The sequence below is a fragment of the Euphorbia lathyris genome, chromosome 1 (genome assembly GCF_963576675.1).
Source record: "Euphorbia lathyris chromosome 1, ddEupLath1.1, whole genome shotgun sequence".
In the NCBI taxonomy this organism is placed as follows: Eukaryota; Viridiplantae; Streptophyta; class Magnoliopsida; order Malpighiales; family Euphorbiaceae; genus Euphorbia; species Euphorbia lathyris.
The window spans coordinates 5,689,421-5,713,811 of NC_088910.1; the positions used below are offsets into that span (position 1 = coordinate 5,689,421).

The 24,391-nt window shown below is 39.2% G+C and overlaps 1 protein-coding gene across 1 annotated transcript; it reads right to left on the reverse strand.

Annotated features, from left to right (window-relative positions):
- Positions 1–19,542: 19,542 nt before the first annotated feature.
- Positions 19,543–20,739, reverse strand: LOC136216685 (cytochrome P450 726A27-like). Its single transcript, XM_066003235.1, has 2 exons — positions 20,333–20,739; positions 19,543–19,917 (listed from the first exon to the last, which is right to left on the reverse strand). Exons 1-2 carry the CDS (start codon positions 20,600–20,602, stop codon positions 19,543–19,545), a joined length of 645 nt encoding a protein of 214 aa, XP_065859307.1. The 5' UTR covers positions 20,603–20,739.
- Positions 20,740–24,391: the final 3,652 nt, after the last annotated feature.

Genomic DNA, 24,391 nt, shown 5'->3' on the forward strand with positions numbered 1-24,391 from the left:
GCCTCAGCTTGCGCTGTGCCGACCACCTGGTACGTATCCTTACCTTATTTTAGTGTAGTGGAATGCATGCATGTATGATTTCTGTTCTTGCCTATGCAGTTTTTTTTTTCACATCTGTTTTTCTTTTTTTTAGAGCGATCTTCACGCACATGAGCGGAGATGGAGTGAGTCGGTGCGGGAGGCCGACGCCAGGGTTGGCCAGGTGTACCAGGAGCGGAACGACCACTGGTCGGAGGTGATATGGAGAGAGACTGCTGGACGTCTTGTCGTTGAGGAGAGGGCGCGTGATGAGACCATTGGACGCCTCGCTGCCGAGGAGAGAGCACGAGTTGCCGAGGAGAGACTCCGAGTTACCGAGGAGACCTTATCCGCGGAGCGGGCGTCGTATTTGAGGGATTTTGAGGACTACTGGGATTTCCCTCCTTATTAGGCTTGTCATGTATGGCTTAATAGTTTTTTTTTATTAGGATTACCCCGATGTATAGCTGATGTATAGGGAGTGGGGTGGATAGTATATAGGCTTTTTATTGTGAAAAGAAAGATTAGAAATGTATAACTCATGATTCGTATTACCATGCATTTAGTAGATTATGATGATTCCAATCATTCTCTTCAAATATATTCATGCCTTTATTTATTTACAAACAACAGAAATACTTAGCCTCTTATACATTGTTTTTGTAATTGCTCAAGTTATAACTACTGTTACCAGGACCCGCCTTTCGGTTTTCGGATCCCGGTGATTTTTCTCCTCTCTCCCGAAATTTTCAAATGAGTGCCCTTTCGGGTTTTCACCCACTGGGATGTCCCTTATTGTTGCATAGGCCGCCCTTTACGGGTTTTCAACTTATCGGGAATTTTTTTTTTTTTTTTTTTAACGAAAAGTATTTCTTAAGCCTATCCAGGTTGGTAGGTTCGGAGAATTCCATGCCGTCCATAGTAGTTAACTTCACCGCTCCTTTGCTTAGTATCTTCTTCACGAAGAATGGCCCTTCCCAGTTAGGCTTAAACTTGCCCCTAGGGTCGGTGTGCGTCACACGGATCTGTTTCAGCACCATGTTCCCCTCTTTGATAGGGCTGGCCTTGACCTTTTTGTTGAAGGCTCGGGCCATCCTTCTCTGATATAGCTGCACATGGTAAAGGGCTTCCATCCTTTTCTCGTCAACCAAAGCCAACTGCTCATATCGCTTCTTCACCCATTCCGTCTCGGGAATCTCTGCTTCCACTGCGATTCTCAACGATCGCTTTTTGATCTCAATTGGGAGGACTGCTTCTGTTCCGTATACCAAGGAGAATGGCGTTGCCCCAGTTGAGGTTCTAACCGTCGTGCGATAAGCCCATAACGCGAGTGGGAGCTGCTCATGCCAATTCCGATGTGATTCCACCGTTTTTATGAGAATTCTCTTAAGGTTCTTATTAGCTGCTTCTACTGCCCCATTAGCTTGTGGACGGTACGGAGAAGACCTGTGATGTTCAATGCCATATTCTCGGAAGAGACTTCTTACTTCCCCTTGAAACTGGACCCCATTATCCGTAATCATGTGATGAGGCACTCCGAATCTGGTGATTAAGTGTTTTTCGATAAACTTCCTCATCTGTTTAGACCCCAACTTGCCAAACGACTCTACCTCTACCCACTTGCTGAAGTAATCAATGGCGACTACAATAAATTTGTGCCCATTCGAAGCATTAGGCCTCACCTCCCCGATGATATCAATGCCCCAAGCCGCGAATGGCCAAATAGGCGCCAACGCATGCAATTCCATGGCTGGTAGATGACTATGATCACCGTGGACTTGACAATCGTGACATTTCTTCGCATATTCGTTACAATCCCTTTCCATGGTGAGCCAGTAGAAGCCTTGCCTTATGATTTTCTTTGCTAACGCCGCTCCTCCCATATGGGCCCCACAAATTCCCGAGTGTACCGATTCCATTGCCTCGCGGGCTTCTCCCGCATCCAAGCACCTCAGTTGTAACCCATCGATGTGCCTTTTGTAAAGCAAGTCGTTGTGGATAACGAAGTGCTGAGCTAACCTTCTAATCACAGCTTGATCCCTAAGTTCTGACTCTGCCGGGTATGTTCCACTTCTCATAAAATTCACGATATCGAAATACCACGGCTTTTCATTTGCCCCTAATAGCATTACGTCTTCGTAGCATGGTTTGTGAGATCTCTTCAACACCAACGACTTCGAGGCAAGGTTCCGAGGGTTGTCCCAAACTGACACCAAAGTGGCCAAAGCGTCCGCAACTTGGTTCGGTGCTCGAGGGATATGATAAAAACGACATTCATTGAATCTTAGTGCCAACCCTTCTAGCTGGTCTAGGTATGGACGTAACCTTTCTTCCCTCACTTCCTAGTTTCCTTGTGCCTGTTCGATGATCAGCTTTGAGTCGCCCCAGATTTCGACATATGATGCCCTTAGTGCTGCTAGTGACTCCAACCCATAGATGCATGCTTCGTATTCGGCCATATTATTGGTGAGAGGGAAGGATAACTTCTTCGCCATCAGGATCCTTTCTCCCTCTGGTGAGATAAGTAGTACTCCTACTCCGGCTCCCTTTGAATTAACCGCTCCATCGAAGAACATTTTCCACAGTATGACTTCTATTGCGTTCAAGTGCTCATCGGGGAAATCATAATTTATCTCTTCCTCTTCTGTGTTCAGAGGTTGGTTGGCCAGAAATTCTGCTACGGCCCTTCCCTTGATAACCTTCTTCGTTACATATTCAATATCGAATTCGGACAAAAGCAACAACCATCGGGCTAGCTTCCCTGTTAAAGACGGAGTCCGGTACAGATACTTCACGGGGTCCATCCGAGAAATAATGATCACTTTATACGATTGAAAATAGTGTCGTAGTTTCTTTGTCAACCATACTACTGCCACACACGTCTTTTCGATCATGTTGTACTTAAGCTCGTATTCCAGGAACTTCTTACTCAGATAATACACCGCGTGCTCCACACCGGTGTCTCCTTCTTGGGCCAACATTGCCCCAATAGATCGCTCCTCGATCGCCACATAGAGGAGAAGAGGTTTTCCTAGTTTAGGCGGTCTTAACACTGGTGGATTGGATAAGTAATTCCGGACGTTCTCTAAAGCTTGCTGACACTTATCATTCCAAATTGTGGGTTGATCTTTCCATAGCAACTTGAAGATTGGCTCGCAGATTGCGGTAAGTCTCGCTATGAATCGACTGATATACTGAACCTGCCCTAGAAACCCTCTCACCTCTTTTTCATTTTTTGGTGCCGGCATTTCCCGTATGGCCTTCACTTTATCGGGATCTACATCGATTCCCTTATTTCCGATTACGTAGCCTAAGATTTTCCCCGACGAAACGCCAAAAAAGCACTTCTTCGGGTTTAACCTTAGCTTGAATTCTGCGATTCGGGCCAAAAACTTCTCGAGCGCAGCAAAATGCCCTTCCCTTGTCTCTGATTTGACCATCATGTCATCCACATAAACTTCTACCTCCTTGTGTATCATATCATGGAACAGAGCCGTAGCCATTCGCTGGTAAGTTGCTCCGGCATTCTTCAAACCAAACGGCATCACCCTATAGCAGTATGTTCCCCACTCAGTGGTGAATGAGGTTTTTGCTTTGTGTTTCTCAGCCATCTGAACTTGCATGTAGCCCATGAAACCGTCCACATTCATGTGCAAGACGCTTGATGCTGCACTGTCGATCAACACGTCAATATGAGGCAACGCGAATTCATCTTTGGGGCACGCCTTGTTAAGATCTCTATAATCGACGCACATTCTCACTTTGCCGTCCTTCTTTGCGATGGGCACTACATTTGTGACCCAAGGGGGATAGTCGATTACTTCGATGAACCCTGCTTCTAACTGCTTTTTCACTTCTTCTCTGATCTTATCTGCCCATTCCGGTCTCATGTGTCGGAGCTTCTGCTTTACGGGCTTCGCATCGGGGTATGTTGGAATACGGTGAGTTACGATTGATTGATCAATTCCTGGCATGTCTTCGTATGTCCAAGCAAACACTATTTCGTATTTTTTAATTATTCTCTCGAATTCTTTCATCTCTTCAATAGTTAATTCTTGAGCAATTTGTATAAGTTTAGGATTTTCATCCGTGCCAAGATTGAAAGTTGACATTTCTATTGCATTGATTTCAAATGTAGGCATGTTATATGAATGAGAATGCATGGAATGATCACGATCAACATCAAGCAAGTAAGCAAAATCAGAATTCATTTCATTGATAGTATTGGCGAGTACATCATCTGATTCAAATAAAGCAGTAATACAATTTTCATCATCGGGGTTCTCGGGTTTCTCATAAGCTTCGGAGGTACTGGGCTCGTCCACCGCTCCCACAGTGGCTTCAATGGTGATCACCTGCTCCTCGGCATTCAAATCTAACACCATGATCTCCTCGACGAAGCAGCTCGCCTTTTATTTGCCCCAGTCAGTCACATCATTGAAGATCTCAAAACCTGGCAGAATCTTTCCTTCAGTGCTAGTCCACGACTCGGGAGTCCCCGAATACACCTTTCCGTGCCCCTCATTCATAAAATACCCCTTTAGGCCCACCTTTCCTTCATTACTTGTGTTGGATGGACCTCCCTGCTCATATCCTAAACCCCTCCGGGTTTTCTGACTCTTGAAGTCCGGAAATTCTGGCAACCCTTGATGGTGCGCTCCCAAGCCCATACCAGGGATGAAGCCTCCCTTCATCATCTTCACTACATCGGTGGTCATGCTAGACTCGTAAATCCCAGAAACTTAGAATCCGGAGAAAAGTTGGGGCTCAATTCCCAATGCCGCCACCGAGCTTAATTTATCCGCTCTGATCGTCACTATCTCCTCCCCGAAGGGGAATTTGATCATTTGATGGAGCGTGGAGGGCACACCTCCCAACTTGTGGAACCATGGGCGTCCCAACTATACGGCAAAGGTTACCGGGATATCCAGCACTGTGAACTCAGTTTCTTCTTCATGCGGCCGCACTTTCAACTTGGCCTTAAAGACTCCTTCAATATGCCTTCGGCTATCATCATAAGCCCTAATCACAGTTTCCGAGGCCGTCAAGTCTCCTCTTTCCACTCCCAGTTTAGACAAGAGTTTCAACGGACAAACATTAATAGCCGATCCATCATCGACCATCACACAGCTAGTCTTCTTCCCATTGATTTCCGCTCGGATATACAAAGGCTTATTGTGAGCCTTCCCCTCTTCTGGGAGATCCTCGTCCGTAAATGTGATTTCGGTTTTCTTTCGAGCCATGATTGCCCCTACTAGTGCTTCCGGCTCAGTATCGGTAGAAATAACCAAATTCTGCAGCTCTTTCATCAAATTTTCACGATGGTATTTGGAATGGCATAAAATTTCCCAGACCGTGGACTTAGCTTGTGTCTTCTTCAACTGCTCAAGAACTTGGTCATCGGGCTTAGGAGCCGACCCTTCCCCTATCTTAGTCTCTACCATAGGTGCCTTTCCCTCGGCCACTCGACCTGATCTCGTCATGACGGTGATTTCCGGCTCATCATCCGATTCGTCCCAAATGTTAATAGGAATCCTCCGATCAGCATCTTCCTCGTCCGAAGAACTCTCCCAAATGTCCACAATCATTAAATCCATGACGTGAGGAACGTTCGAATTCAAATAAAAGGGATCCACTGATCCATACAAAGCCCAACCTATCAACTCATCATAATCATGGAGGGACACTCTGCTCATTCTTCTTGCGGCCAACAGAATAGCACCTCGTTGTATGCACATAAGTTGCACCTTATTGCTCATTGTTTCGTGACACTGCTCATAATGGTGCCTCCACCTTCTAGCATAATCCACAAATGGTTCCTCGGGGAATTGCCTAATCCTATCCAGATCTTCCAGGGATCTCGTCCACGGACTATACATTTCATACCTTGCTACAAAGGCACTCCTGAGCGGTACCCAATGACCCATTTCCTCCTCTGATAGGCCTTGATGCCACAACAAGGCTTCTCCCATTAAGGTTTCTGGAAAATGTTCATGTAATTCACATTGCGGAAATCCGGCATCATACATATGGTTGCGGAATAACCTCGCATGCTCAACAGGATCCTGGTATCCACCATACCTAGGCATTGCTAACACTGCATCAGGTGTTTGGTAAGAAGGGGAATCCGGGGTTTGCTCTGCCAGCATCCATACTGTATACTCCTTGATAAATCTCTTCGTCATTGCCGCCCAATCGGTCTTAACATACATCGGCAGCGACATATACCACATTAACGGTTCACCCATCAGTGAATTACAAAACAAGTTGGTGATCTCTTCCTCCTTAAAACCCAAAGGCGCCATGGCCGATAAGTAGAAGTGAAGGTGTTCCATGGGATCTTTGTTGCCATTATACTTACTAACCCTCGGTAACGGACGCTTGATAGGTCCGATCTGCATTGCGAAGCGTTCTGCGGTTCTGTCCTCAGCTCTTTGGTACTTTTCTAAGAATGAATCTGATAATTGATCCCAATCATGCTTACAAGAGTCGGGTAATGAGTGGAACCATTCCAAAGGCTCACCTACCAGTGAATGGTGGAACCACTGAGCAATCTCATCCACCCCGAAGGATTCAACAAACATGTCATGCATATACTCACGCAGGTGCACCTCGGGATTTCCTCCACCACTAAACAGACCCAAATTAGGCACAATAGTTCGAGACGACCCTTCTCCGGTCTCTTCAGCACTATCTTCATCATACGGTGCTCCACCATCTAATCCTTCATCCATCGGTTCATCCCCTTGTTCCTTGCCAAGGAAGGACACATATAGACCATTTCCTACATTGTTCTTTTCGTCAGAGTCCAACAACTCCTCTACGTTCTCCTCGAAGGATTCCATCACTACGCATTCTGTCAAACCAACTCCGATCATGCTCACCCTATGATTAGGCAATGGATTACGCTTAGTGGAAGGGTTTGTTGACGAAGGATCAGCTATCTTTTTCTCCTCGATTAAATCCTGGATTTCGTGTTTCAGCCTCTCACAATTCTCAATTGTATGCCCATAATTGCTGTGGAACTCGCAATATCCCCTAGCTTGTATCTGCGGAGGAGGCGGTGTCTTGTTATAATGAGTAAGAGCTTTCAGCAGCCCCTTTTTCTGCAATCGTTCGAAAACTTTTGCGTAGGTCTGATCAAATTTGGCGAATTGCCTCTTTTCGATAGCATTAAGATCAAGCACTTTCACTACAGCGGACTCTGTACTCTCATTTGGCCCTCCGGCACTATATCCAGACTTCGTCCACTTGGTATAGGCTTTCTTTGGTTCTCCATCCCCCTCAACTGTCAAGGCGCAGCTATACATCTGATTAAAGTTGGTAAAAGGCATATACCGCAGCTCATTCTTAATATACGGCAACGTGTTGCCCACCACCATTCGGATCTGATCTTGCTCAAGCGGCTTCTGCTTCATAACCGCGGCCTTAGCCCTCCATCTTTTCACAAAATCGGAAAAAGATTCCCCAGCCTGTTGCTTAGTGCTCTCTAGTTCCTTCAAAGTGACCTCAAGCATGGTGTTGAAGCTATACTGAGCGATGAATGACTTCGCTAACTCCTTCCAATCCCTCTTCGTCACCATAGGCAATGCATGAAACCATGTGAGGGCCGCCCCCTCCATATAGGTGTTAAACAACCCTAGGACTTGATCCTCAGTCAGGATCGTGTGCTTCATCACGGCAACATACTGATTCATGTGGGCAGTGGGATCTCCAGTTCCATCGAACATTTTCATGTCAGGGAGCCGGAATTTCAAAGGCAAAGCCGTTGCCGATAAACAATTCTTCAAATTATAAAAGTCCTGACTCCCGGAACTTCCCCCATGTAGGTCCTGCACCTCCTGAGTGATGTGCTGCTTCCACTCCTCTTCCTTAGCTTTCTCTTTCTCAAGCTATTTCTGGATATAATCCTGATAATCATCCTCGTTCCCGAAGCGGGGACCGGTGTTTACTTCGTTCTCAGCACGCTTACTGCCACTCTTGTTGTCTTTTAGTGCTAGCTCAGCTAGCTGGGCCAAGATTGCGGCCAGCTGATCATTGATATTGTTCACAGAGTTTTCCAATTCAGCCACTTTTTTGTCGGTCGCAGACATACTGACAGAGGACTGAGTATACCCAGACGAAGATGATTCAGAAGCCACAACTACCGATTCGGAACTGTCTACCCGTAGCTGATCAAACTGTCTGACAAGCCGGTTACTCTCGCGAAACCACAACCGCTTAATGATGACGTCTGCGTGAACGGTATTCATTAGTATGTATGCATGATTTTATATGCATGATTCGTGGTGTGCGCTTTTATTTATTTACGGATATATAAGATAAGAAGAACAAACGTTAGTCTAATTACACGTATCACAACATCTCTCTTCCACCCTTATTCCTCCACACACTCGATGGTCCAAGTCTCTGTCCTAGGATTTTGGTTTGGGGCTCATATTGCGGTCCAGGGGACGCGTGATGCCGACGATTATTGCGGAAAAGTAAATCATCCATCAGACAACACAGTTCGTTTTAACGTATCAGCGTTCAGTGACTAAGATATCGACCAAATGGATTGTTCTTTCGAAATAACTCGTCTTTTGTCATTTTGCGAGATGCATTAGTTCGGGTTTTGATTCCCTTTGAGCGCATCTCGGTCTTTAGACGTGGTACGAGTTATTTTTTTAGTCCAACCGTTCATTATCGACAATGACTCATTCCTTTTTATTCGCGTGGGTTCGTGTCTCGATTTTTAGATTACAACGGGATCTTTTGGATCTATCGAGAGACGTAACCACGTGTTTATTTAGTGATGAAAGCACTTTTTATTTTAAGGAACGGACTCATCGCGTAACGTGTTTGTTTTTAGCGTTAAGAATTCGTTTGCTCGTTTTGGCTACGTGAAAAGACGGCGAGTCTTATTCGAGCGTGCGGTAATCTTTCGGCTAGCGACAAGATTTTACTTCTTCCAATTTACGGGATATATCATCCTAGCGTGGTTATAGAAAATCAACGTTTCGTTGAATCGCATGCTTATTCGAAGCAGGGATATTACCGTTTTTTTTCATTTAGGCGCGAGTTAAGCAAACACACAGATCGGGCCATATTTCTTGTAGTTTTGGTAACGGTTGAAATGATCGAGCCATTAGTCAAACCCACAGTCTCGTCCATATGGTGCAATCATGCGGTTTAGCTTAATTCGGCTTTATGATTTTAAACGACGTATATACCAGTTCGAGGCACGTATTTGACGGCATTGGTTTGTTTTCTTTAACTACTCTCGGGATTGATGTATATCGTAGATACAGAAGGATTTTGGTCGTTTATTTATTTTTGCTTTTCTTTTATTTTCTTAGTCACTTTTGCGGACACGTCCATTTCTCTTAAGAACGACACAGGGCATAACGTAAGAGCTCGTCTTTTATTCGGAAGGGACGGGCCACGTTTGCGAAACTCTTTACGTTACAACGGGGTCGTTCAAGACAGAAATGTTCTTGGTTTTCGTTTCGTCATAATTTCGTTTTATCCCAACATATTTAAAGAATGTGAATAACGACTATCGTTAATATAATAATTTTTTTTAAATCGAGATGTAACTATCCCTAACACCAAACCAATTCATACTAACACGTGCTTACGTCATAACATATTTCCTGAACATGCGCCTTCTTCGGGACACGGAAAGGGACCAGACGGGTCGCACAAGTTCATTCATACGAGATGATTAAGTCGTCTTTAGTTCGAATCGATTCGATGTTTCGGGGTAGTTTGTATGTCGGCTTAAGAGTATATATTAACGTATCGTTTCATTTTCTTTACATATTTTAGGATTAGACACGTATCATGGCAATTTGAAAACACGAACTGATTCATTCATCACATCAAAAATGGTAACGGGCAATCCTATGGAAACTTCTAAGGCTACTATATGCTGACACGGCTGAGCGCGGGACCTCACAGGACCGCACAAATTCGCCCCTAACGAATGGATGGGGACCCTTTGGCGCCTTACTGTAAGGGGGAACTTACACTAGCCTCTTTCGAGCGACGAATGGACTCTCGCTAGAGGTTTCGCAAAAAGGTTTGCAATAATGCACATGAATGCATATGAAAAGAAATAATACGATCCGTCCCCGTTAAGGGCTTAATACACGCCTTCCGGAATCAAATTTCTCGCTTCCCCCTCAGAGTCTCCACTTGTTAGATGAGGTGCCGCGGCCTAATCTCTCGGGCGGACCGGGGGGTGGACACCTCATGGCGACGTAAGCGGTGATTAGCACCGAAAGCAACCAATCGTGGAATCAAGCTGCTCGGCAGGACCGGAGCTCGGAGTATGGAAGAGACGCCACCCACGAAGGGAAAATGAACACCGATCCCTTGCGGGAGACCGGTGAGGGTTTGGGAAATTTAGGTACGAGCCGAGAAGGCTAGCTCCTTTCCGGAGAAAGGCTACTAGGCACTCCGACACCGCTCGGTTATGAACCACCGGCCTCCTACTCAGCATGTTAGGCGATAACAGACTAATCGCATATTTCTTTAAGTTTAAAATTCATTTGAAACCTTTTCTTTCTCGTTTTGAAAACCGTTTTGAGCATATATTATTGAAAGCCAATTTGGTAAAGAATCACCCATTTTGCATAAATTTAAAGTATACAAGAGAGAGGGGGAGAAGAAAGAATTGATTTATTTACGATGTGATTTACATGTCGTGTTGCATGTTAATTCTATACTAACTTATTTCTCCCAAAACTAGTTCATTTACATGGTTCGCACCTTAATCGCCGTTGGAACGATTTAGGTGCGTTTTAAAACCCCGTTTGATGAAGTTCACCCGAATCGCCATTGGAACGATTTAGTTTAAATAATTAAATTGAAAACTCTTTTTGTGATTTATTTTCCCCTTTTTACTCAATGGACTCTTTACTTGTCATAATTACAACAATAAGCATATTAAATCAAAATTCACTCCCAAATAAAGCCCATTTAAAATATGGACCCATAAATGTCCAAAGAATAAAGAAAATAATATAGGTATATATATACATTTTAGCCAAAAAAAAAGGAACATGAAATAAGGATAAGTGAAAAGATACTATATAATACATATATAAGGAATAATAATGAAAATACTAAATATAATACATTTTTACTTTAAATATGTGAAAATAATAAATAAAACCCCTAAATAAGAAAATATTATTTGTCCCCAAAATAGTTTTATCTAATAATAACTAATATAACCCAAATAGCCCAAAACTATATATATACATACATAATGTGGTTTAAATATCAAAATAATACCCATTTATCCACAAAATGTCTACTAATTAATCACTCCCAAAACACCCAAATAAATATCATTTTAAAATAAAATCCATTATCATTTAAATGAAGGAAAAAGAAAAAGATATATATACATATACTTATATTAGATTAAATAAAAAAAAATGATATATAAATATCCTAAATAACTATATGTACCAACTATCCAAAAATAATTTGAAAATGTTTATTACATTAATATACATATATGTACAAAGGATTAAAAGCTTAAAAGTTGAGAAAGAGGGACCAAAACAATATTTTTTACATTCCAGCAGATTTACAGACGGAAATTCCGTCGGTAAACAGCCTTTAGTGACAGAAAACGGAAAATTACAGCAACACTCCAATTATTTCCAGATTTATTCAAAAGCTTTAAATTAAGTCTAATTCAATCATTTTGGATTTTCGAACTACCAAAAATGGATCATAGTCAATAACGAAAGTTCCTAAAACGACGTTTTTATTTTAAAACGTTATTCGGAAATATCTTTTTTAAAAAGCTTATAATTACAACGTTTTTAATACCCGAACTACCTTTTTATCGGATCACGGTTCGTATTGGGATATCAAAACGAGGTTTTAATTTTAAAACAAAACCAAATTTTATTCAACACGAGACGAAAATTAAATAAATACGCAAAATTAAATAAAACATGTTAAATAAATAAATAGCTAAATAAATAAAATTATAACATAAAAATTAATAAAGGAAAAGAAATAAATTAAATAAAATAAAACGAGTCTAGTCCTCGGATAATACCTTAAGTTCGGTATCTTACAGTCGAAGCCGATTGATTCCACGAGTCGTGATTTTCCGGTTTTTTGTGTTTTTTAGTAAAAATTTAACTTTGGGAAAATTTGGATTTTTTTGGGAAAAAAATATTTGCTCCAAAAAATTGACTTTCTCTCTCTAAAAATGTTTAGAGTGAGAAAGCTCCAAAGAATCACCCCTTTAAAATGCATGGGGATCCGTGCCTTTTATAGAAAAACGGATCCCCGGAAGAATGGGCGACGCCCGAGCAAAATCGGGCGTCGCCCAAGAGGGTTGGGCGGCCGCCCGAGGCATGTTGGGCGGCCGCCCAACCTTCCGTTGGGCTATCGCCCAACATTGTTGGGCGATCGCCCAACAATAGTTGGGCGGCCGCCCAACATTGTTGGGCGATCGCCCAACAATAGTTGGGCGGCCGCCCAACATGGTTGGGCGGCCGCCCAACGCAAGGTTGGGCGCGCGCCCAACTGCCGTTGGGCGTTCGCTCAACGAACGTTGGGCGTTCGCCCGACGTTGTTCGGCGCTCGCCCAACGGCCGCCGGGGCGCGCACGTCCCGTGGCCGTTGAGCGCGCGTTCCGTGCCGTCGGGCGCCCACGCGTCGTAGCCGCCGAACGCGCGTTCCGCGCTACCGGGCGCACACGCCCCGTGGTCGACGAGCGCGCGCACCGCGCTGCCGGGCCCGTGCATCGCTCGGACGTCGAGTGTGTGCCATTCGTGGCTGGAAGCGTGCGTCCGACGGACGTCGAGCCCGCGCTTCGTGCTGTCGAGCGGGCGTCCGACTGTCGTCAAACGCGCGTCGGCTGCCGCTAAGCACTCGCACCGTGCCGCTAAGCATTCGCGAGCCATCCGATCGACAACAGCAACCCGCCGTAACTTTTCTTGCTTATTATGTTTATATTTTTTTTTGTTTTTCAAAACTTCCGGAATCAACCACTTCAACCATCCTGTTTTTAGGTTTTCATCACAGGTCCTCCGACTCGATGTCTACAACGGTACCGAAAGTATGTGATAAAATATTACAAAACCAAATAAAATTTTCATAGATCCTAGATTACTAGAAGTGGTTAAGATACTTTTGACCCTTGAACACTCAAGGGTCGAACACTCTTGTCATGATGCTTCTTTTAACTGCTCTTTTCCTGCCTTTCCTGCCTGCCGCTCATGCCTCCTGTCAAGTCGCCATCCGTCATCAGAAACGCAGCATTAGACCGCTGGATCATAGGTTGCTCATCTCCTCATGGTTTGTGCAAAATAGGATGCTTACAGTCTGTTTGACTTAATCTTTCCCAATCTGCGTAAAAACACTTATAAGACCTTCTTTTACGTAATTTAACCCTCAAAACACCCTTAATTCATCATAAATAATATGTTAAATTGTAGTCAAATTCATGCCTAACACCAAGTACGAATGGTTATTGGCTGTATGTTTTTTAGCCATTGCTTTGCTCGATCCTTTAGTGTAAATGGGAACAACTTTAGTCTGATCACATCGTCCATCACATCTCTTGCATTTTGGAAAGTATCGCACATAATCAGGAAATCTTGTATATGGCTGTGTGGATCCTCAAGAGCCAAACCTTCGTACTGAACCACTGCTTGCAACATATGGATCATTGACGCCTTCACCTTGAATATATTATTCCCCTCATCACGTATAATGATCACAAAATACAAGTTTATTCTGAAAGAGGTACGGTTAGCTAGAATAGTTCAAAGTAGGAAACGATGGCCGAGCCAAAAATCAAACACTACAAGAAAATAACAGTTTACCGATGACAATTTACCAGTGACATATATGTCGTGGTTAGTACCAACGACATACCTACAATTTACGTACAAAATCATTCTACCAACATTATAAACGAATATACCTATAAAATACAAATGACTTACCAACGACATATATTACAAACGATTTTTGTCATTGGAAATTTTAATGACAGTATGTGTCAATGCCATGTCGTTGGTATTACAGAGAACATACTAATGACATAGCTTCAAAAATTCCAAAACTATATTAAAAAAATAGAATTAATGGTTAAATTAGTCTTTAAATTTGGTAAGAATGATTGTCAAAATCAAAGTTTAGGTATCAATTTAGTTCTCAAATTTGTAATTTTTGACAAATTGACCTAGGTATAATTAATTTTGATACCAATTTTTTTATAAAATTTAGAGTAATTTATCAAAATTAACAACTTAAGGGTTTTTTTTTTGTTGAACTAATACATATACTTAAATTTAAATTTAAGCTAATTTTATATTGGCAACTAAGTTTAAGGTTATTTTAACTTTTAATTCTAAAAAATACCAACATCTTAGCAATGACATAAAAAAAATACTGACGACATTACGATTTATATAGACAATCTGTTTAATATGCATGTCTAGTTAGACATCTTATAAACTTTTCTGCGTCCAAATTCAGAGTAGTAGCTAAACGTTTCTTCAACTATTTAGTCCTCTTTTTTAGATATGGTATTTTGAATTGGATCTCTAAGTGGTCACTAAAACTATTATTCATGATATATAATCACAGGAGGGAAGAAATTGTGTACCGCTGTTGACACTTTGACAAAACATGAACCCGACTCAATGCTGGTGGGCAGCCAATCTGGGTAGCACCTCCAAACCCAAGCATTGGACAATAGTTAAAGTCTCTTTTGACACTTTGTATAATTGTTGCAGAACATAACGTATCCCCTGAATTTGACGAATGTGCAAGTCTATTTTGTTTTTGTTTATCTAAGTTTACGATGGAAATGTGAATGTAAAAGACTTTGTTCATCTGTGTTGCTGTCTTGTATGTATTCGGTATATATACAGTACCAATGACATATTCTACGATTATATTTTCAAAATTTATACATTTCTACCGACATATTGACGATTATAATTTTATGCCAAAAATATAACATCCAATATTTATATAATTGCGAATGATATTACCAATGACAATAATTTCGTACCAAAATATAGCCTAAAAAATTACCGACAACGTACTGTCTAATATTATTGGTGCCATATTATGGTTAAACTTTACTGATGGCTTACCAACGATTTCAGGTTACCCATGACTTACCAATGATAGTAGACATTAGTAACTGTGAGAAGTATCATATGTTTAGATTCTTTTCCTAGAAGTTACCGACGAAATTGTCGTCGTAAATGCCAATGACAATGGCTTTGTCGATGGTTATTTTTTTACCAACGGAGGAATTGCCTTGAACGCCTGTTTGGATGGTAAGTCATCGGTAATGACTTTTACTAGCGGAAAAATGCTAAATACGACGACATGAAGTCCTTGGTAAACTGTTTTTTCTTGTAGTAAAAACAGAGTATATAGCAGCTTCGAAAGCAGCTAAAAGGGAAGTTTGGAATGGAGGTTTATTAATTAACTAGGCGCGGTACCTGGCATTTTTAATGAGATTAATAATAGATTTGTTGCTATTGCTAAGGACCCGCAGTCTCATACTACATCCAAACACTACCCCATTCATTACTATCTTTTCGAAAGACAACAACAATTGTAGATGTGAGAATTAAAAGACTGCCAATGATGGGACAATCTTATAGATCCATTTAAAGAATGTCTTACCCCCAAAAGGTTCATGATCGTCATGCGAACGATTATGAGAATGTTTATAGAAATAATTGGTTTTAGTCCAAGTGGAAGATGTTGGCGTTTAGTGTCATATAGTCAATTGTTGTAGGATATAAACCAGTTGTAAATGAATTGTTCATTATCGTTTGTTTTGTGATATAGTAAGTTTAACTATATAAAGACATTTATCTTTTATCAGAGCTAATTAAGTTAAATAAAAGAAATCTCGAAGTTTATTTAAGTAATAATAAAGTGTTCATAAAAGTATAAAGTGAGACATAACTTTATAATAAAACTGATAAACTTAAAACAGCCCTAGTCAAGTAATATGTTTTTAGGGATTGACATAATGCTATTGAGACTTGCATGTAATAATGTTTTCTATTGTGAACAGAGAGCTGATCTCACAAGCTTTACATATGGAGATATCTAGACAGTTACAAGGATCATGTGAAGGATTTCATTAGGATTTGGGACTCGACTTGAGATAATAGGATGGATGGATTTATCTAGTGTCACCTGTTTCATCTCAAATGGTATTAGTAAGTATAAGTAATCCTCAGACTCAAATAAACATTAACTAGTGATTCTGGATGATGGAGTGCGATGCTTTGATTCTGTGCGAGCATGATCCACTACAGGGGGGACTCTGGGGTGTGTGAGAGCAGAGTTGGATATCATATAAAGTAATTGCAAGATAATTAATGTTAGATTGAGCATTCATCACTCCTAATAGATAGGAGATATATCTATGGGCCTCTTGTGGAAGAATTAACTGAAACCCTTGCAAGGTGATAGGGTTAAGAGTGTAAATGGAGATTTCACTTAACCTGTCTATTTAGAGTTAATTCTATCTGAACAAGTAAAACAGACGTCTCATTATATGTAACCTGACATATTCCATAGTTACGAATTCATCTACTGATATAGCTGAGGAATGATCGAATTATACTAGACCTAACACTGAAAGGTAAACGTTATCGCTCTAGGGGAATGTGATGATTATGATAAAACAGTTTACGCACCCATTCTGTTATATGTTTAGGATTAAATTGATCTAGTTGAATTAATTTAAATAAACATATACGGCTAGCTTCAGTAAGAACCTAATAGGCCACACAGGAATTAAGACCGAATGATGGAATAGTAATTTAACGGAGAGACATGGGAGGGGCGAATTATGTAGTGAATAAATTAGGGTTTTTTAGTTGATTTATTTAGAGAAATATATGGTTAGATTACATTATGGTTAAATCAATTAAAGAAATAATATTGGTTAGATAATATAATGTGATTATTTATCTTTATTATTATCATATCCTAATTAATTATCCTAATGGGATTAGGATAATATTTATTAAATATATTTTATTAGATATAAGATAATGTTTAATAAATAGAATAATTGTCTAAATAGAATAACTAAATTGTTTAGGATTCTAATTTACTAAACCTAATAAAATTGAGATTTAATTAATTGAGCACTATAAATAGACCACCCTAGTATGTAAATTTCGGAAAACACAATATAGAGGAATAGTATTTCTTCTCGTCTCTCACTCGATTAAATTATTCACTCTCTTCAATCTGTTTCTTATATTCGTGTGGATACCGTTAGAGGCAATCTACACTTAGATTGCTATTTGGTTGATTACTAAGTTTCAGTTTTGATTTCTTGTTTGTGTTTGTGATTGACTTGACATCCATGTGGGCACTTCGTTTACAACGGTAGATTAGTTCATCAACCATAGGTACATTTATTTAATTCCTTTCTATATGAAATAACGATGAACGGATCTTGGAAAAGACAAATAGACAAAATAGATAAAAGTTTATATTTTCGATGCACCTAGACTTGTCTATTTTCCTTTTCACACTTGGATTAATTATCTTTTTTTCCTATTTTTCTTTCTTTTCTATAAGCCTATATAAAGGCAAGTTTTTCTTTTTTTTAGGAGACTTTGGATGAATAAAATTTGAGAGAGTTTTCCATTTTCTTTTCGAATTATCGGCATTCTTATGAATCAACGACTTTTGAAGGTTAGCTAGTGGCATTGTGTGTCGAATCAATGATAGCAAACGTTTATCTAATTTCCCACTGCGTCAGTTAGTATCAGAGCCTACGGTTAGCTAACGACATTCGTGTGTGGAATCAATGATAGTTAACGCTTATCTATATTCCCACTGCGTGAGTTGGTATCAGGGCCTATGATTAGCTACCGGCATTCGTATGTCGAATCAACAATAGTTAACATTTATCTATATTCCTACTACGTCAGTTGGTTTGAGAGACTACGGTTAGCTAGCGACATTCGTGTGTCGAATCAACGATAGTTAACATTTATCCATATTCCCGCTGCGTCAGTTGGTATCAGAGCCTACAGTTAGCTAGCGGCATTCGTGTGTCGAATCAACGATAGAAAAACACATAAAATTGTTTATTAACAAATAAAGAAAATATAGAAAAACAAACCCATTTAGTCCCCGAGGGCCCTATTTGCCTGACTATCACCTATTGTTTTTTTACAACATTGCGTTTACTTAGTATAATAAAATATTAGTAGAAAAAACGTGGTTAGTAACCCCTTACTAGTGACACATTCTGGTTTGATAGTTGAGAAACCTATATTTGTAGAGGTCATTGCGAAAGCATGTTACACAAAGACTAGTCATGTCAATTTTATTGGACTATTTGTTACCGGTGAAGTTTAGCGAGTTACTAATAATAGTCGTTGTAGTTTGGACCCCTTACAAATACCGCGTATTTATAACGGTGTGGTGTTTTATTCCGTTACCAAAACCAAATTTATCACGCGGTAAATGGATATTCTGAACAATTCAAAGTCTCCATATTCCTCTTAATATGCACTTAGCCATTCAATTATTTGTATTAACCCATTTTTTTATCCTTTCTATATGGTGTAACCATTCAATAACTATAGTTAGACCTTCTAACATCCCTTGTACTCTTTTAATTTTCCTCTCAATATATTCGTTCATTGTTTTTCTAAAATATGTTTGTTCTTATTCAGAAGATTCAGCGCACCACGAAGATAAAAATGAAGTATTTTGACAACCAATATTCATTTCCTCATATTACCCTTTTCCAAAATTGCATTTGTAAGTTCCAATTTTTTCCAATATGGTTTTCCATTTCTTAAGTTCTCTAGATCTATGCTTTTCTGTTTGCAATTTTTTACTTTTATATGGAAACTTATAAATTCTAGATAATAAATTTTTTGAAGAGCATAATTCAAACGTGTGTATTAAAAATACATGTCATTCGACCGTGTATTTGTTTTCTATTTTAGTTTGTGTTTTGAGATAATTCTTCGGTGTATGATTTTGTTGTCTTTTTCTATATTTTTGGCTCATTCTTTATTCTAATGTAGAAGTTTCATTAATTGTCTAAAAAATGTTGAACTGTGCTTCCATTAAAGCACCACAATCAATGAGCACTAGCAACTGGCCTTGTCATTAAATATCATATAATTTTTTTGACAAGACATTATTTGAAAGAGAGAAACCAACACAAGAAGTAGGAAATAAGAAGGAATTAACATCTTATTCCATGAATTCTGAAGATGTAATTTTCTTGGCCTGATCTTGAGACAATGGAGAAAATGGAATGGGAATCATGTTAAGATGTTCTTTTCTTTTGAAGGTACCATGAAAAATTTCAGTCATATCAAGATTGGCAGGTGTGATTCCATCGGGTAGTTTCCAATCAAAATGATATAGTAAGTTTGCAAGCAGAAGCTCCACATACGTTATGGCCAAAGTAATTGCTGGACATATTCTTTTTCCTGCACCGAATGGTATTAGTTCCATATTTCCACTTCTTTAATCTATTTGACTATCTTCAAATCTTTCTGGATAGAACTTTTCAGGTTCATTCCAAACAATTGGGTCTCTTCCAATTGCCCAAGCGTTAACCATAATTGTAGTTTTGGGGCGAATATCGTATCCCATAATTTTTGTTCTTTCCTTGCATTGTCTGAAAATGAAGGTTATTGGTGGATGTAATCTAAGAGTTTCTTTAATAACTGATTTCAAGTATTTTAATTCTTGAATTCTTGATTCCTCCACTTTTCCCTTTTCTCCAAAGACTCTCCTCACCTCTTCTTGTGCTTTTCTCATTACTTTTGGGTTCTTCATCAGCTCTGCAATAGACCCTTCCAGAGCTTTAAAGGCTGTCTTCCTCGCACCGAACATTTGCTACAAATTTATGTACTGTGTTAGAACTTGCTCAATTGACTAGAGTTTAGTTAAAGTAAAAACATATCAATTATTGGTCGAACCATCGAATCAATTATAATGGCACACTTTAAGTCTCTACTTATCAATTAGTAAGATGTGAACATAAGTACAAAACACTACAATTTCAGTGCCAATATTTATGAGATATATGAGGTATCTCTAATAAAAATGCAAATAGCTCTCTTAACTTACTAAAAGTGTAATCTTACAAGTCCATTTTAGTTTAAGCAAGTTTAAGAGACAAATATGACATTTCAACTGTTAAGAGAAAAATTTGAAAATAACAAGGACAATAAGAATGTTCTTAATATTTTTTTTTCCTAATAAAACTAGTCATTTAATCTTTGGATGTTAATTATAAGTAAATACTCACCAGAATATTTGCTTTGATGCTTTGGTTTGTTAATGGAAATTCCCGTTCTCCATTTTTCTGTTGATTCAAAAGAAGATCCAAAAAGTTATCTCCAAAGCTGGTTTGATTTCTGTGTTCATTTATGATGTCTTCAAGTACATTGTCTGTGTCTTTGTGCACTTTCTGCATTCTTGACTTTGCTCCACTTAGAAAATCAAGTAAGAATTTCAAGGAAGGGAATAAATCAGAAGCAATACCAGCAATTACTTCCTTCTGCATATTTTCTAACATAGGTAATATAGTTTGTTCACTTTCCCCATTCTTACCCAATATGGTTATCAGAAAAATATTATCAATCAAATCTGAGATGATTCTCGGAAGATTGACAGATGACCCCTCTTTAGAACCAAGCAATTTTATGAAATTTGATATTTGTTCTTCTCGGACTGATTGGAAGGATAGTGTCTAACAGCGTTGCGCAAAGCCCATAACTCTTTCAGACAATGACAGTTTTTCAGACAATGACAATTTGCATATTTAAGTTTGTAGTTGTAGCATGCTTCAGATAACATATGCTTTAATCAATTTTGCCCAAGTATATTTATTGAGAGGACAGATTTTGTTTATTATTTGTGTTTGTATTGATGTTAAGATGATAATTTTTTTAATTCAATGTGGCTTAGAAGCTATTTTCTTATTTTTATTCACCATGCAATATAAGTAATTTTCATGTTTTTACCTCAATTATGCATGAAATAAACGTGCACATAAAATTGTATATACCAAAAATCGTAATGTGTATTCAATCATAATTGTAATATGCACATAATTTGTAATCTGTATTCAATCATAATCTATAATATACAAAATTAATATAATTGTGTAGAAAAAAAAGTATAACATCTTCAATCTTGTAATTTGAATTCAATTAAACATCTTTTTCCAACAAAAGTAGTCTAAAGAGATGAAATATCCTTGCAGAAAAAACAATTATGATTTAGAGATAATGGATGTAGGTCCGGTCAATATACCTCATAGGAAGGAGGAGTCTTTATACTCCATTTGGGCTTCCTATTATCCCTTCAAACCTCTAATCATAATAACAAAAAAACGAATTATAAAAGCTAGTGCATATAATAGTATGTATAAAGTGGTTGTATATACTGATTAATGTATTCATATTCTTATATATATCACCCAAATCTCAGTCCTAGAGGGTTGATCTCTCTTGGCAAGCTCAATTATTGCCCTGTATATCTCATTTCCACGATTAGATGTGCCACAAAATTTTTTATATGTATTTGCTAGATAATTATTCATGTTGAATTCTAATTTATCTATGCTTTTGGTAGTAATGTGGCATATATTTGCTCTGATGACAGAGCCTTGCCTTGATGAGCTATATACAGGGCAAGAACAAGTGGATGAGTTGTACACAAGCAATAAAGCAAAATGTAATACCACTATCCAGAAATGGATGGAGAGCATGTAACGCGGGCCTGATTTTGTTTCAATTTTTCTTTGTTTTATAATAGATTTGAACATTTATAAATTATTTATTTATTTATTTTTAATATAATTATATATGTTTATTATGTTTACTAATAATTTGCTTAAATGCATGTGAAATAAAGTAATTGATGCACATCATAAACAGAAAACTTAGTTCTCTACTTAGATCAATCATGGAGGAGAAACGAGAGACCTTGTTGAGTTATGTTACCAATGTTAAATATATATATATAATAAACTTAATTTAGAAAATTAAGAAAATAATAAAAAAAATTATTACTAAAGTCCATGATTGTTAGAATTAAATTCTACCCATATTTTGGATAAAAAAGTCTTTGTTGTTTAGCTAAGTCTTTGTTGTTTAGCTAAGTCAATGTATGGTAGATTTTGTCTTTTTTAATTAATTGGGCTACATGTTTTGATGGAACTCTTATATATAGAGTCCCAATATTATGTATTTTGTAATGTGAGTTGAGAGAAGCCCAAAGGGTGAGGCAATAAAAGTTTGTGTATTTATCATTTTGTTTTATTATATTTAGAAAACTATTAGCCTTTGAAAATTACACACCAAGTCCATTCTAAATTACAATTTCGGTCCCTTGAATTTCAACAAAGTGGTATCAGAGCCACGTTACGAGAGTCAGTCTTCCGCAAAACAAACCCTACAAAAATGTCAGACGGTCTCAAACTTCCTTATCAATACCCTCAGCTCACCAAAACCAATTATTCAAGTTGGTGTATTCGAATGAAGGCGTTACTCGGATGTCAAGATGTTTGGGATATAGTCGAAAAAGGCTACGTAGTCCCAAGTAACGAGGCAGCGTTGACACAGGCAGAAAAAGATACTCTGCAGAAAAATCGCAAAAGCGATCAAAAGGCGCTTACTCTCATCCATCAAGGTTTGGATGAATTAATGTTCGAGAAAGTAGCCGAAGCTACGACCGCCAAACAAGCATGGGAAATCCTACGAGTTTCTCTTCAAGGGGAGGAGAAAGTGAAAAAAGTTCGTTTACAGATGCTGAGAGGAGAATTTGAGATGATGAGGATGAAAGAGACGGAGGCCATTAGTGATTACTCATCCCGAGTAAAATCTGTCGTAAATCAGATGCGGCAGTATGGAGAAAAAATTGAAGAGTCCAGAATTGTTGAAAAAATTATGCGATCACTACTACCAAAATTTGATTATGTAGTGGTGGCTATGGAGGAGTCTAGAGACATCAGTGAAATGTCAGTTGACGAAGTTGTAGGGTCACTACAAGCACGAGAGGAGCGGTTTGAGAAACGAAGAGAAGATTCCGCAGAACAAGTCTTAGCAACGAAGGTTGTGTTTAAAAATGGCGAAAGTAGTCAGTCCGGCAGAGGACGCGGAAGAGGTCGAGGAGGAAATGGTAGAGGACGAGGACGTGGCAGAAGTCAAGGCAGAAATGAAAACGGCAACAACAACAATGACAGAAGCACTCAATTCACCAGAGGCAGAGGAAGAGGTCGAGGACGCGGTCAAGGAAGAGGAAACTGGAGGCCGAATGAAGGACGTGACAAGTTCAATATTCAGTGTTATAATTGCTCCAAGTATGGTCACTACGCGGTGGAATGTTGGAGTCCGCCTAAAGAGGTAGAGGAGACTGCCAATAATATTCAAGATGAGGAAGTAACTGGCACAGTGTTACTTACCTATGAAGGTGAAGAAAATCACGAAAATAATATATGGTATCTTGACAATGCGGCAAGTAACCATATGTGTGGTGATAAGAAGATGTTCGTGGAGCTCTATGAATCCGTTCGCGGTAATGTTCTATTTGGAGATTCCTCCAAGGTTCCTATTACAGGCAAAGGAACAATTCTTATTCGGCTCAAAAACGGCGCTCACCAGTTTATTGATAATGTTTATTATGTTCCTAGCATGAAAAGCAATATTTTGAGTTTGGGACAGTTACTGGAGAAAAATTATGAAGTTCACATGGTGGATCGGAAACTACTCCTGTTGAATGAGAAAAAGGAGTTGATTGCACGTGTACCAATGGCGAGAAACAGAATGTTCACAACTAACATTCAGACAGACGTGGCTAAATGTTTGAAAGCTTGTGTGCAAAGTCCCCCCTAGCTTTGGCATTTACGGTACATGCATCTCAATTTTGGAGGACTGAAGCAGTTGGGACAGAAGCAGATGGTAAACGGACTGCCTCATATTGACCAGCCTCATCAACTGTGTCAAGGATGTCTTGTTGGAAAACAATTCAGAACCAGTTTTCCAAAGGAGTCCATGTCAAGAGCAAAAGCGCCACTTGAGCTAGTTCACACAGACGTGTGTGGACCGAACACTCCACAGTCTCTGGGTAAAAATAAATATTTTCTACTTTTCATTGATGATTATAGTAGAAAAACTTGGGTGTATTTTTTGAAGGAAAAAACAGAAGTTTTTGAGACATTTAAAAAATTCAAAGTCCAAATGGAGAAAGAAAGTGGTCATTTTATTAAAGCACTCAGATCAGACAGAGGCGGTGAATACATGTCCATCTCTTTCAAGCAATTTTGTGAAAAACATGGAATCCGTCATTTCCTTTCAGTCCC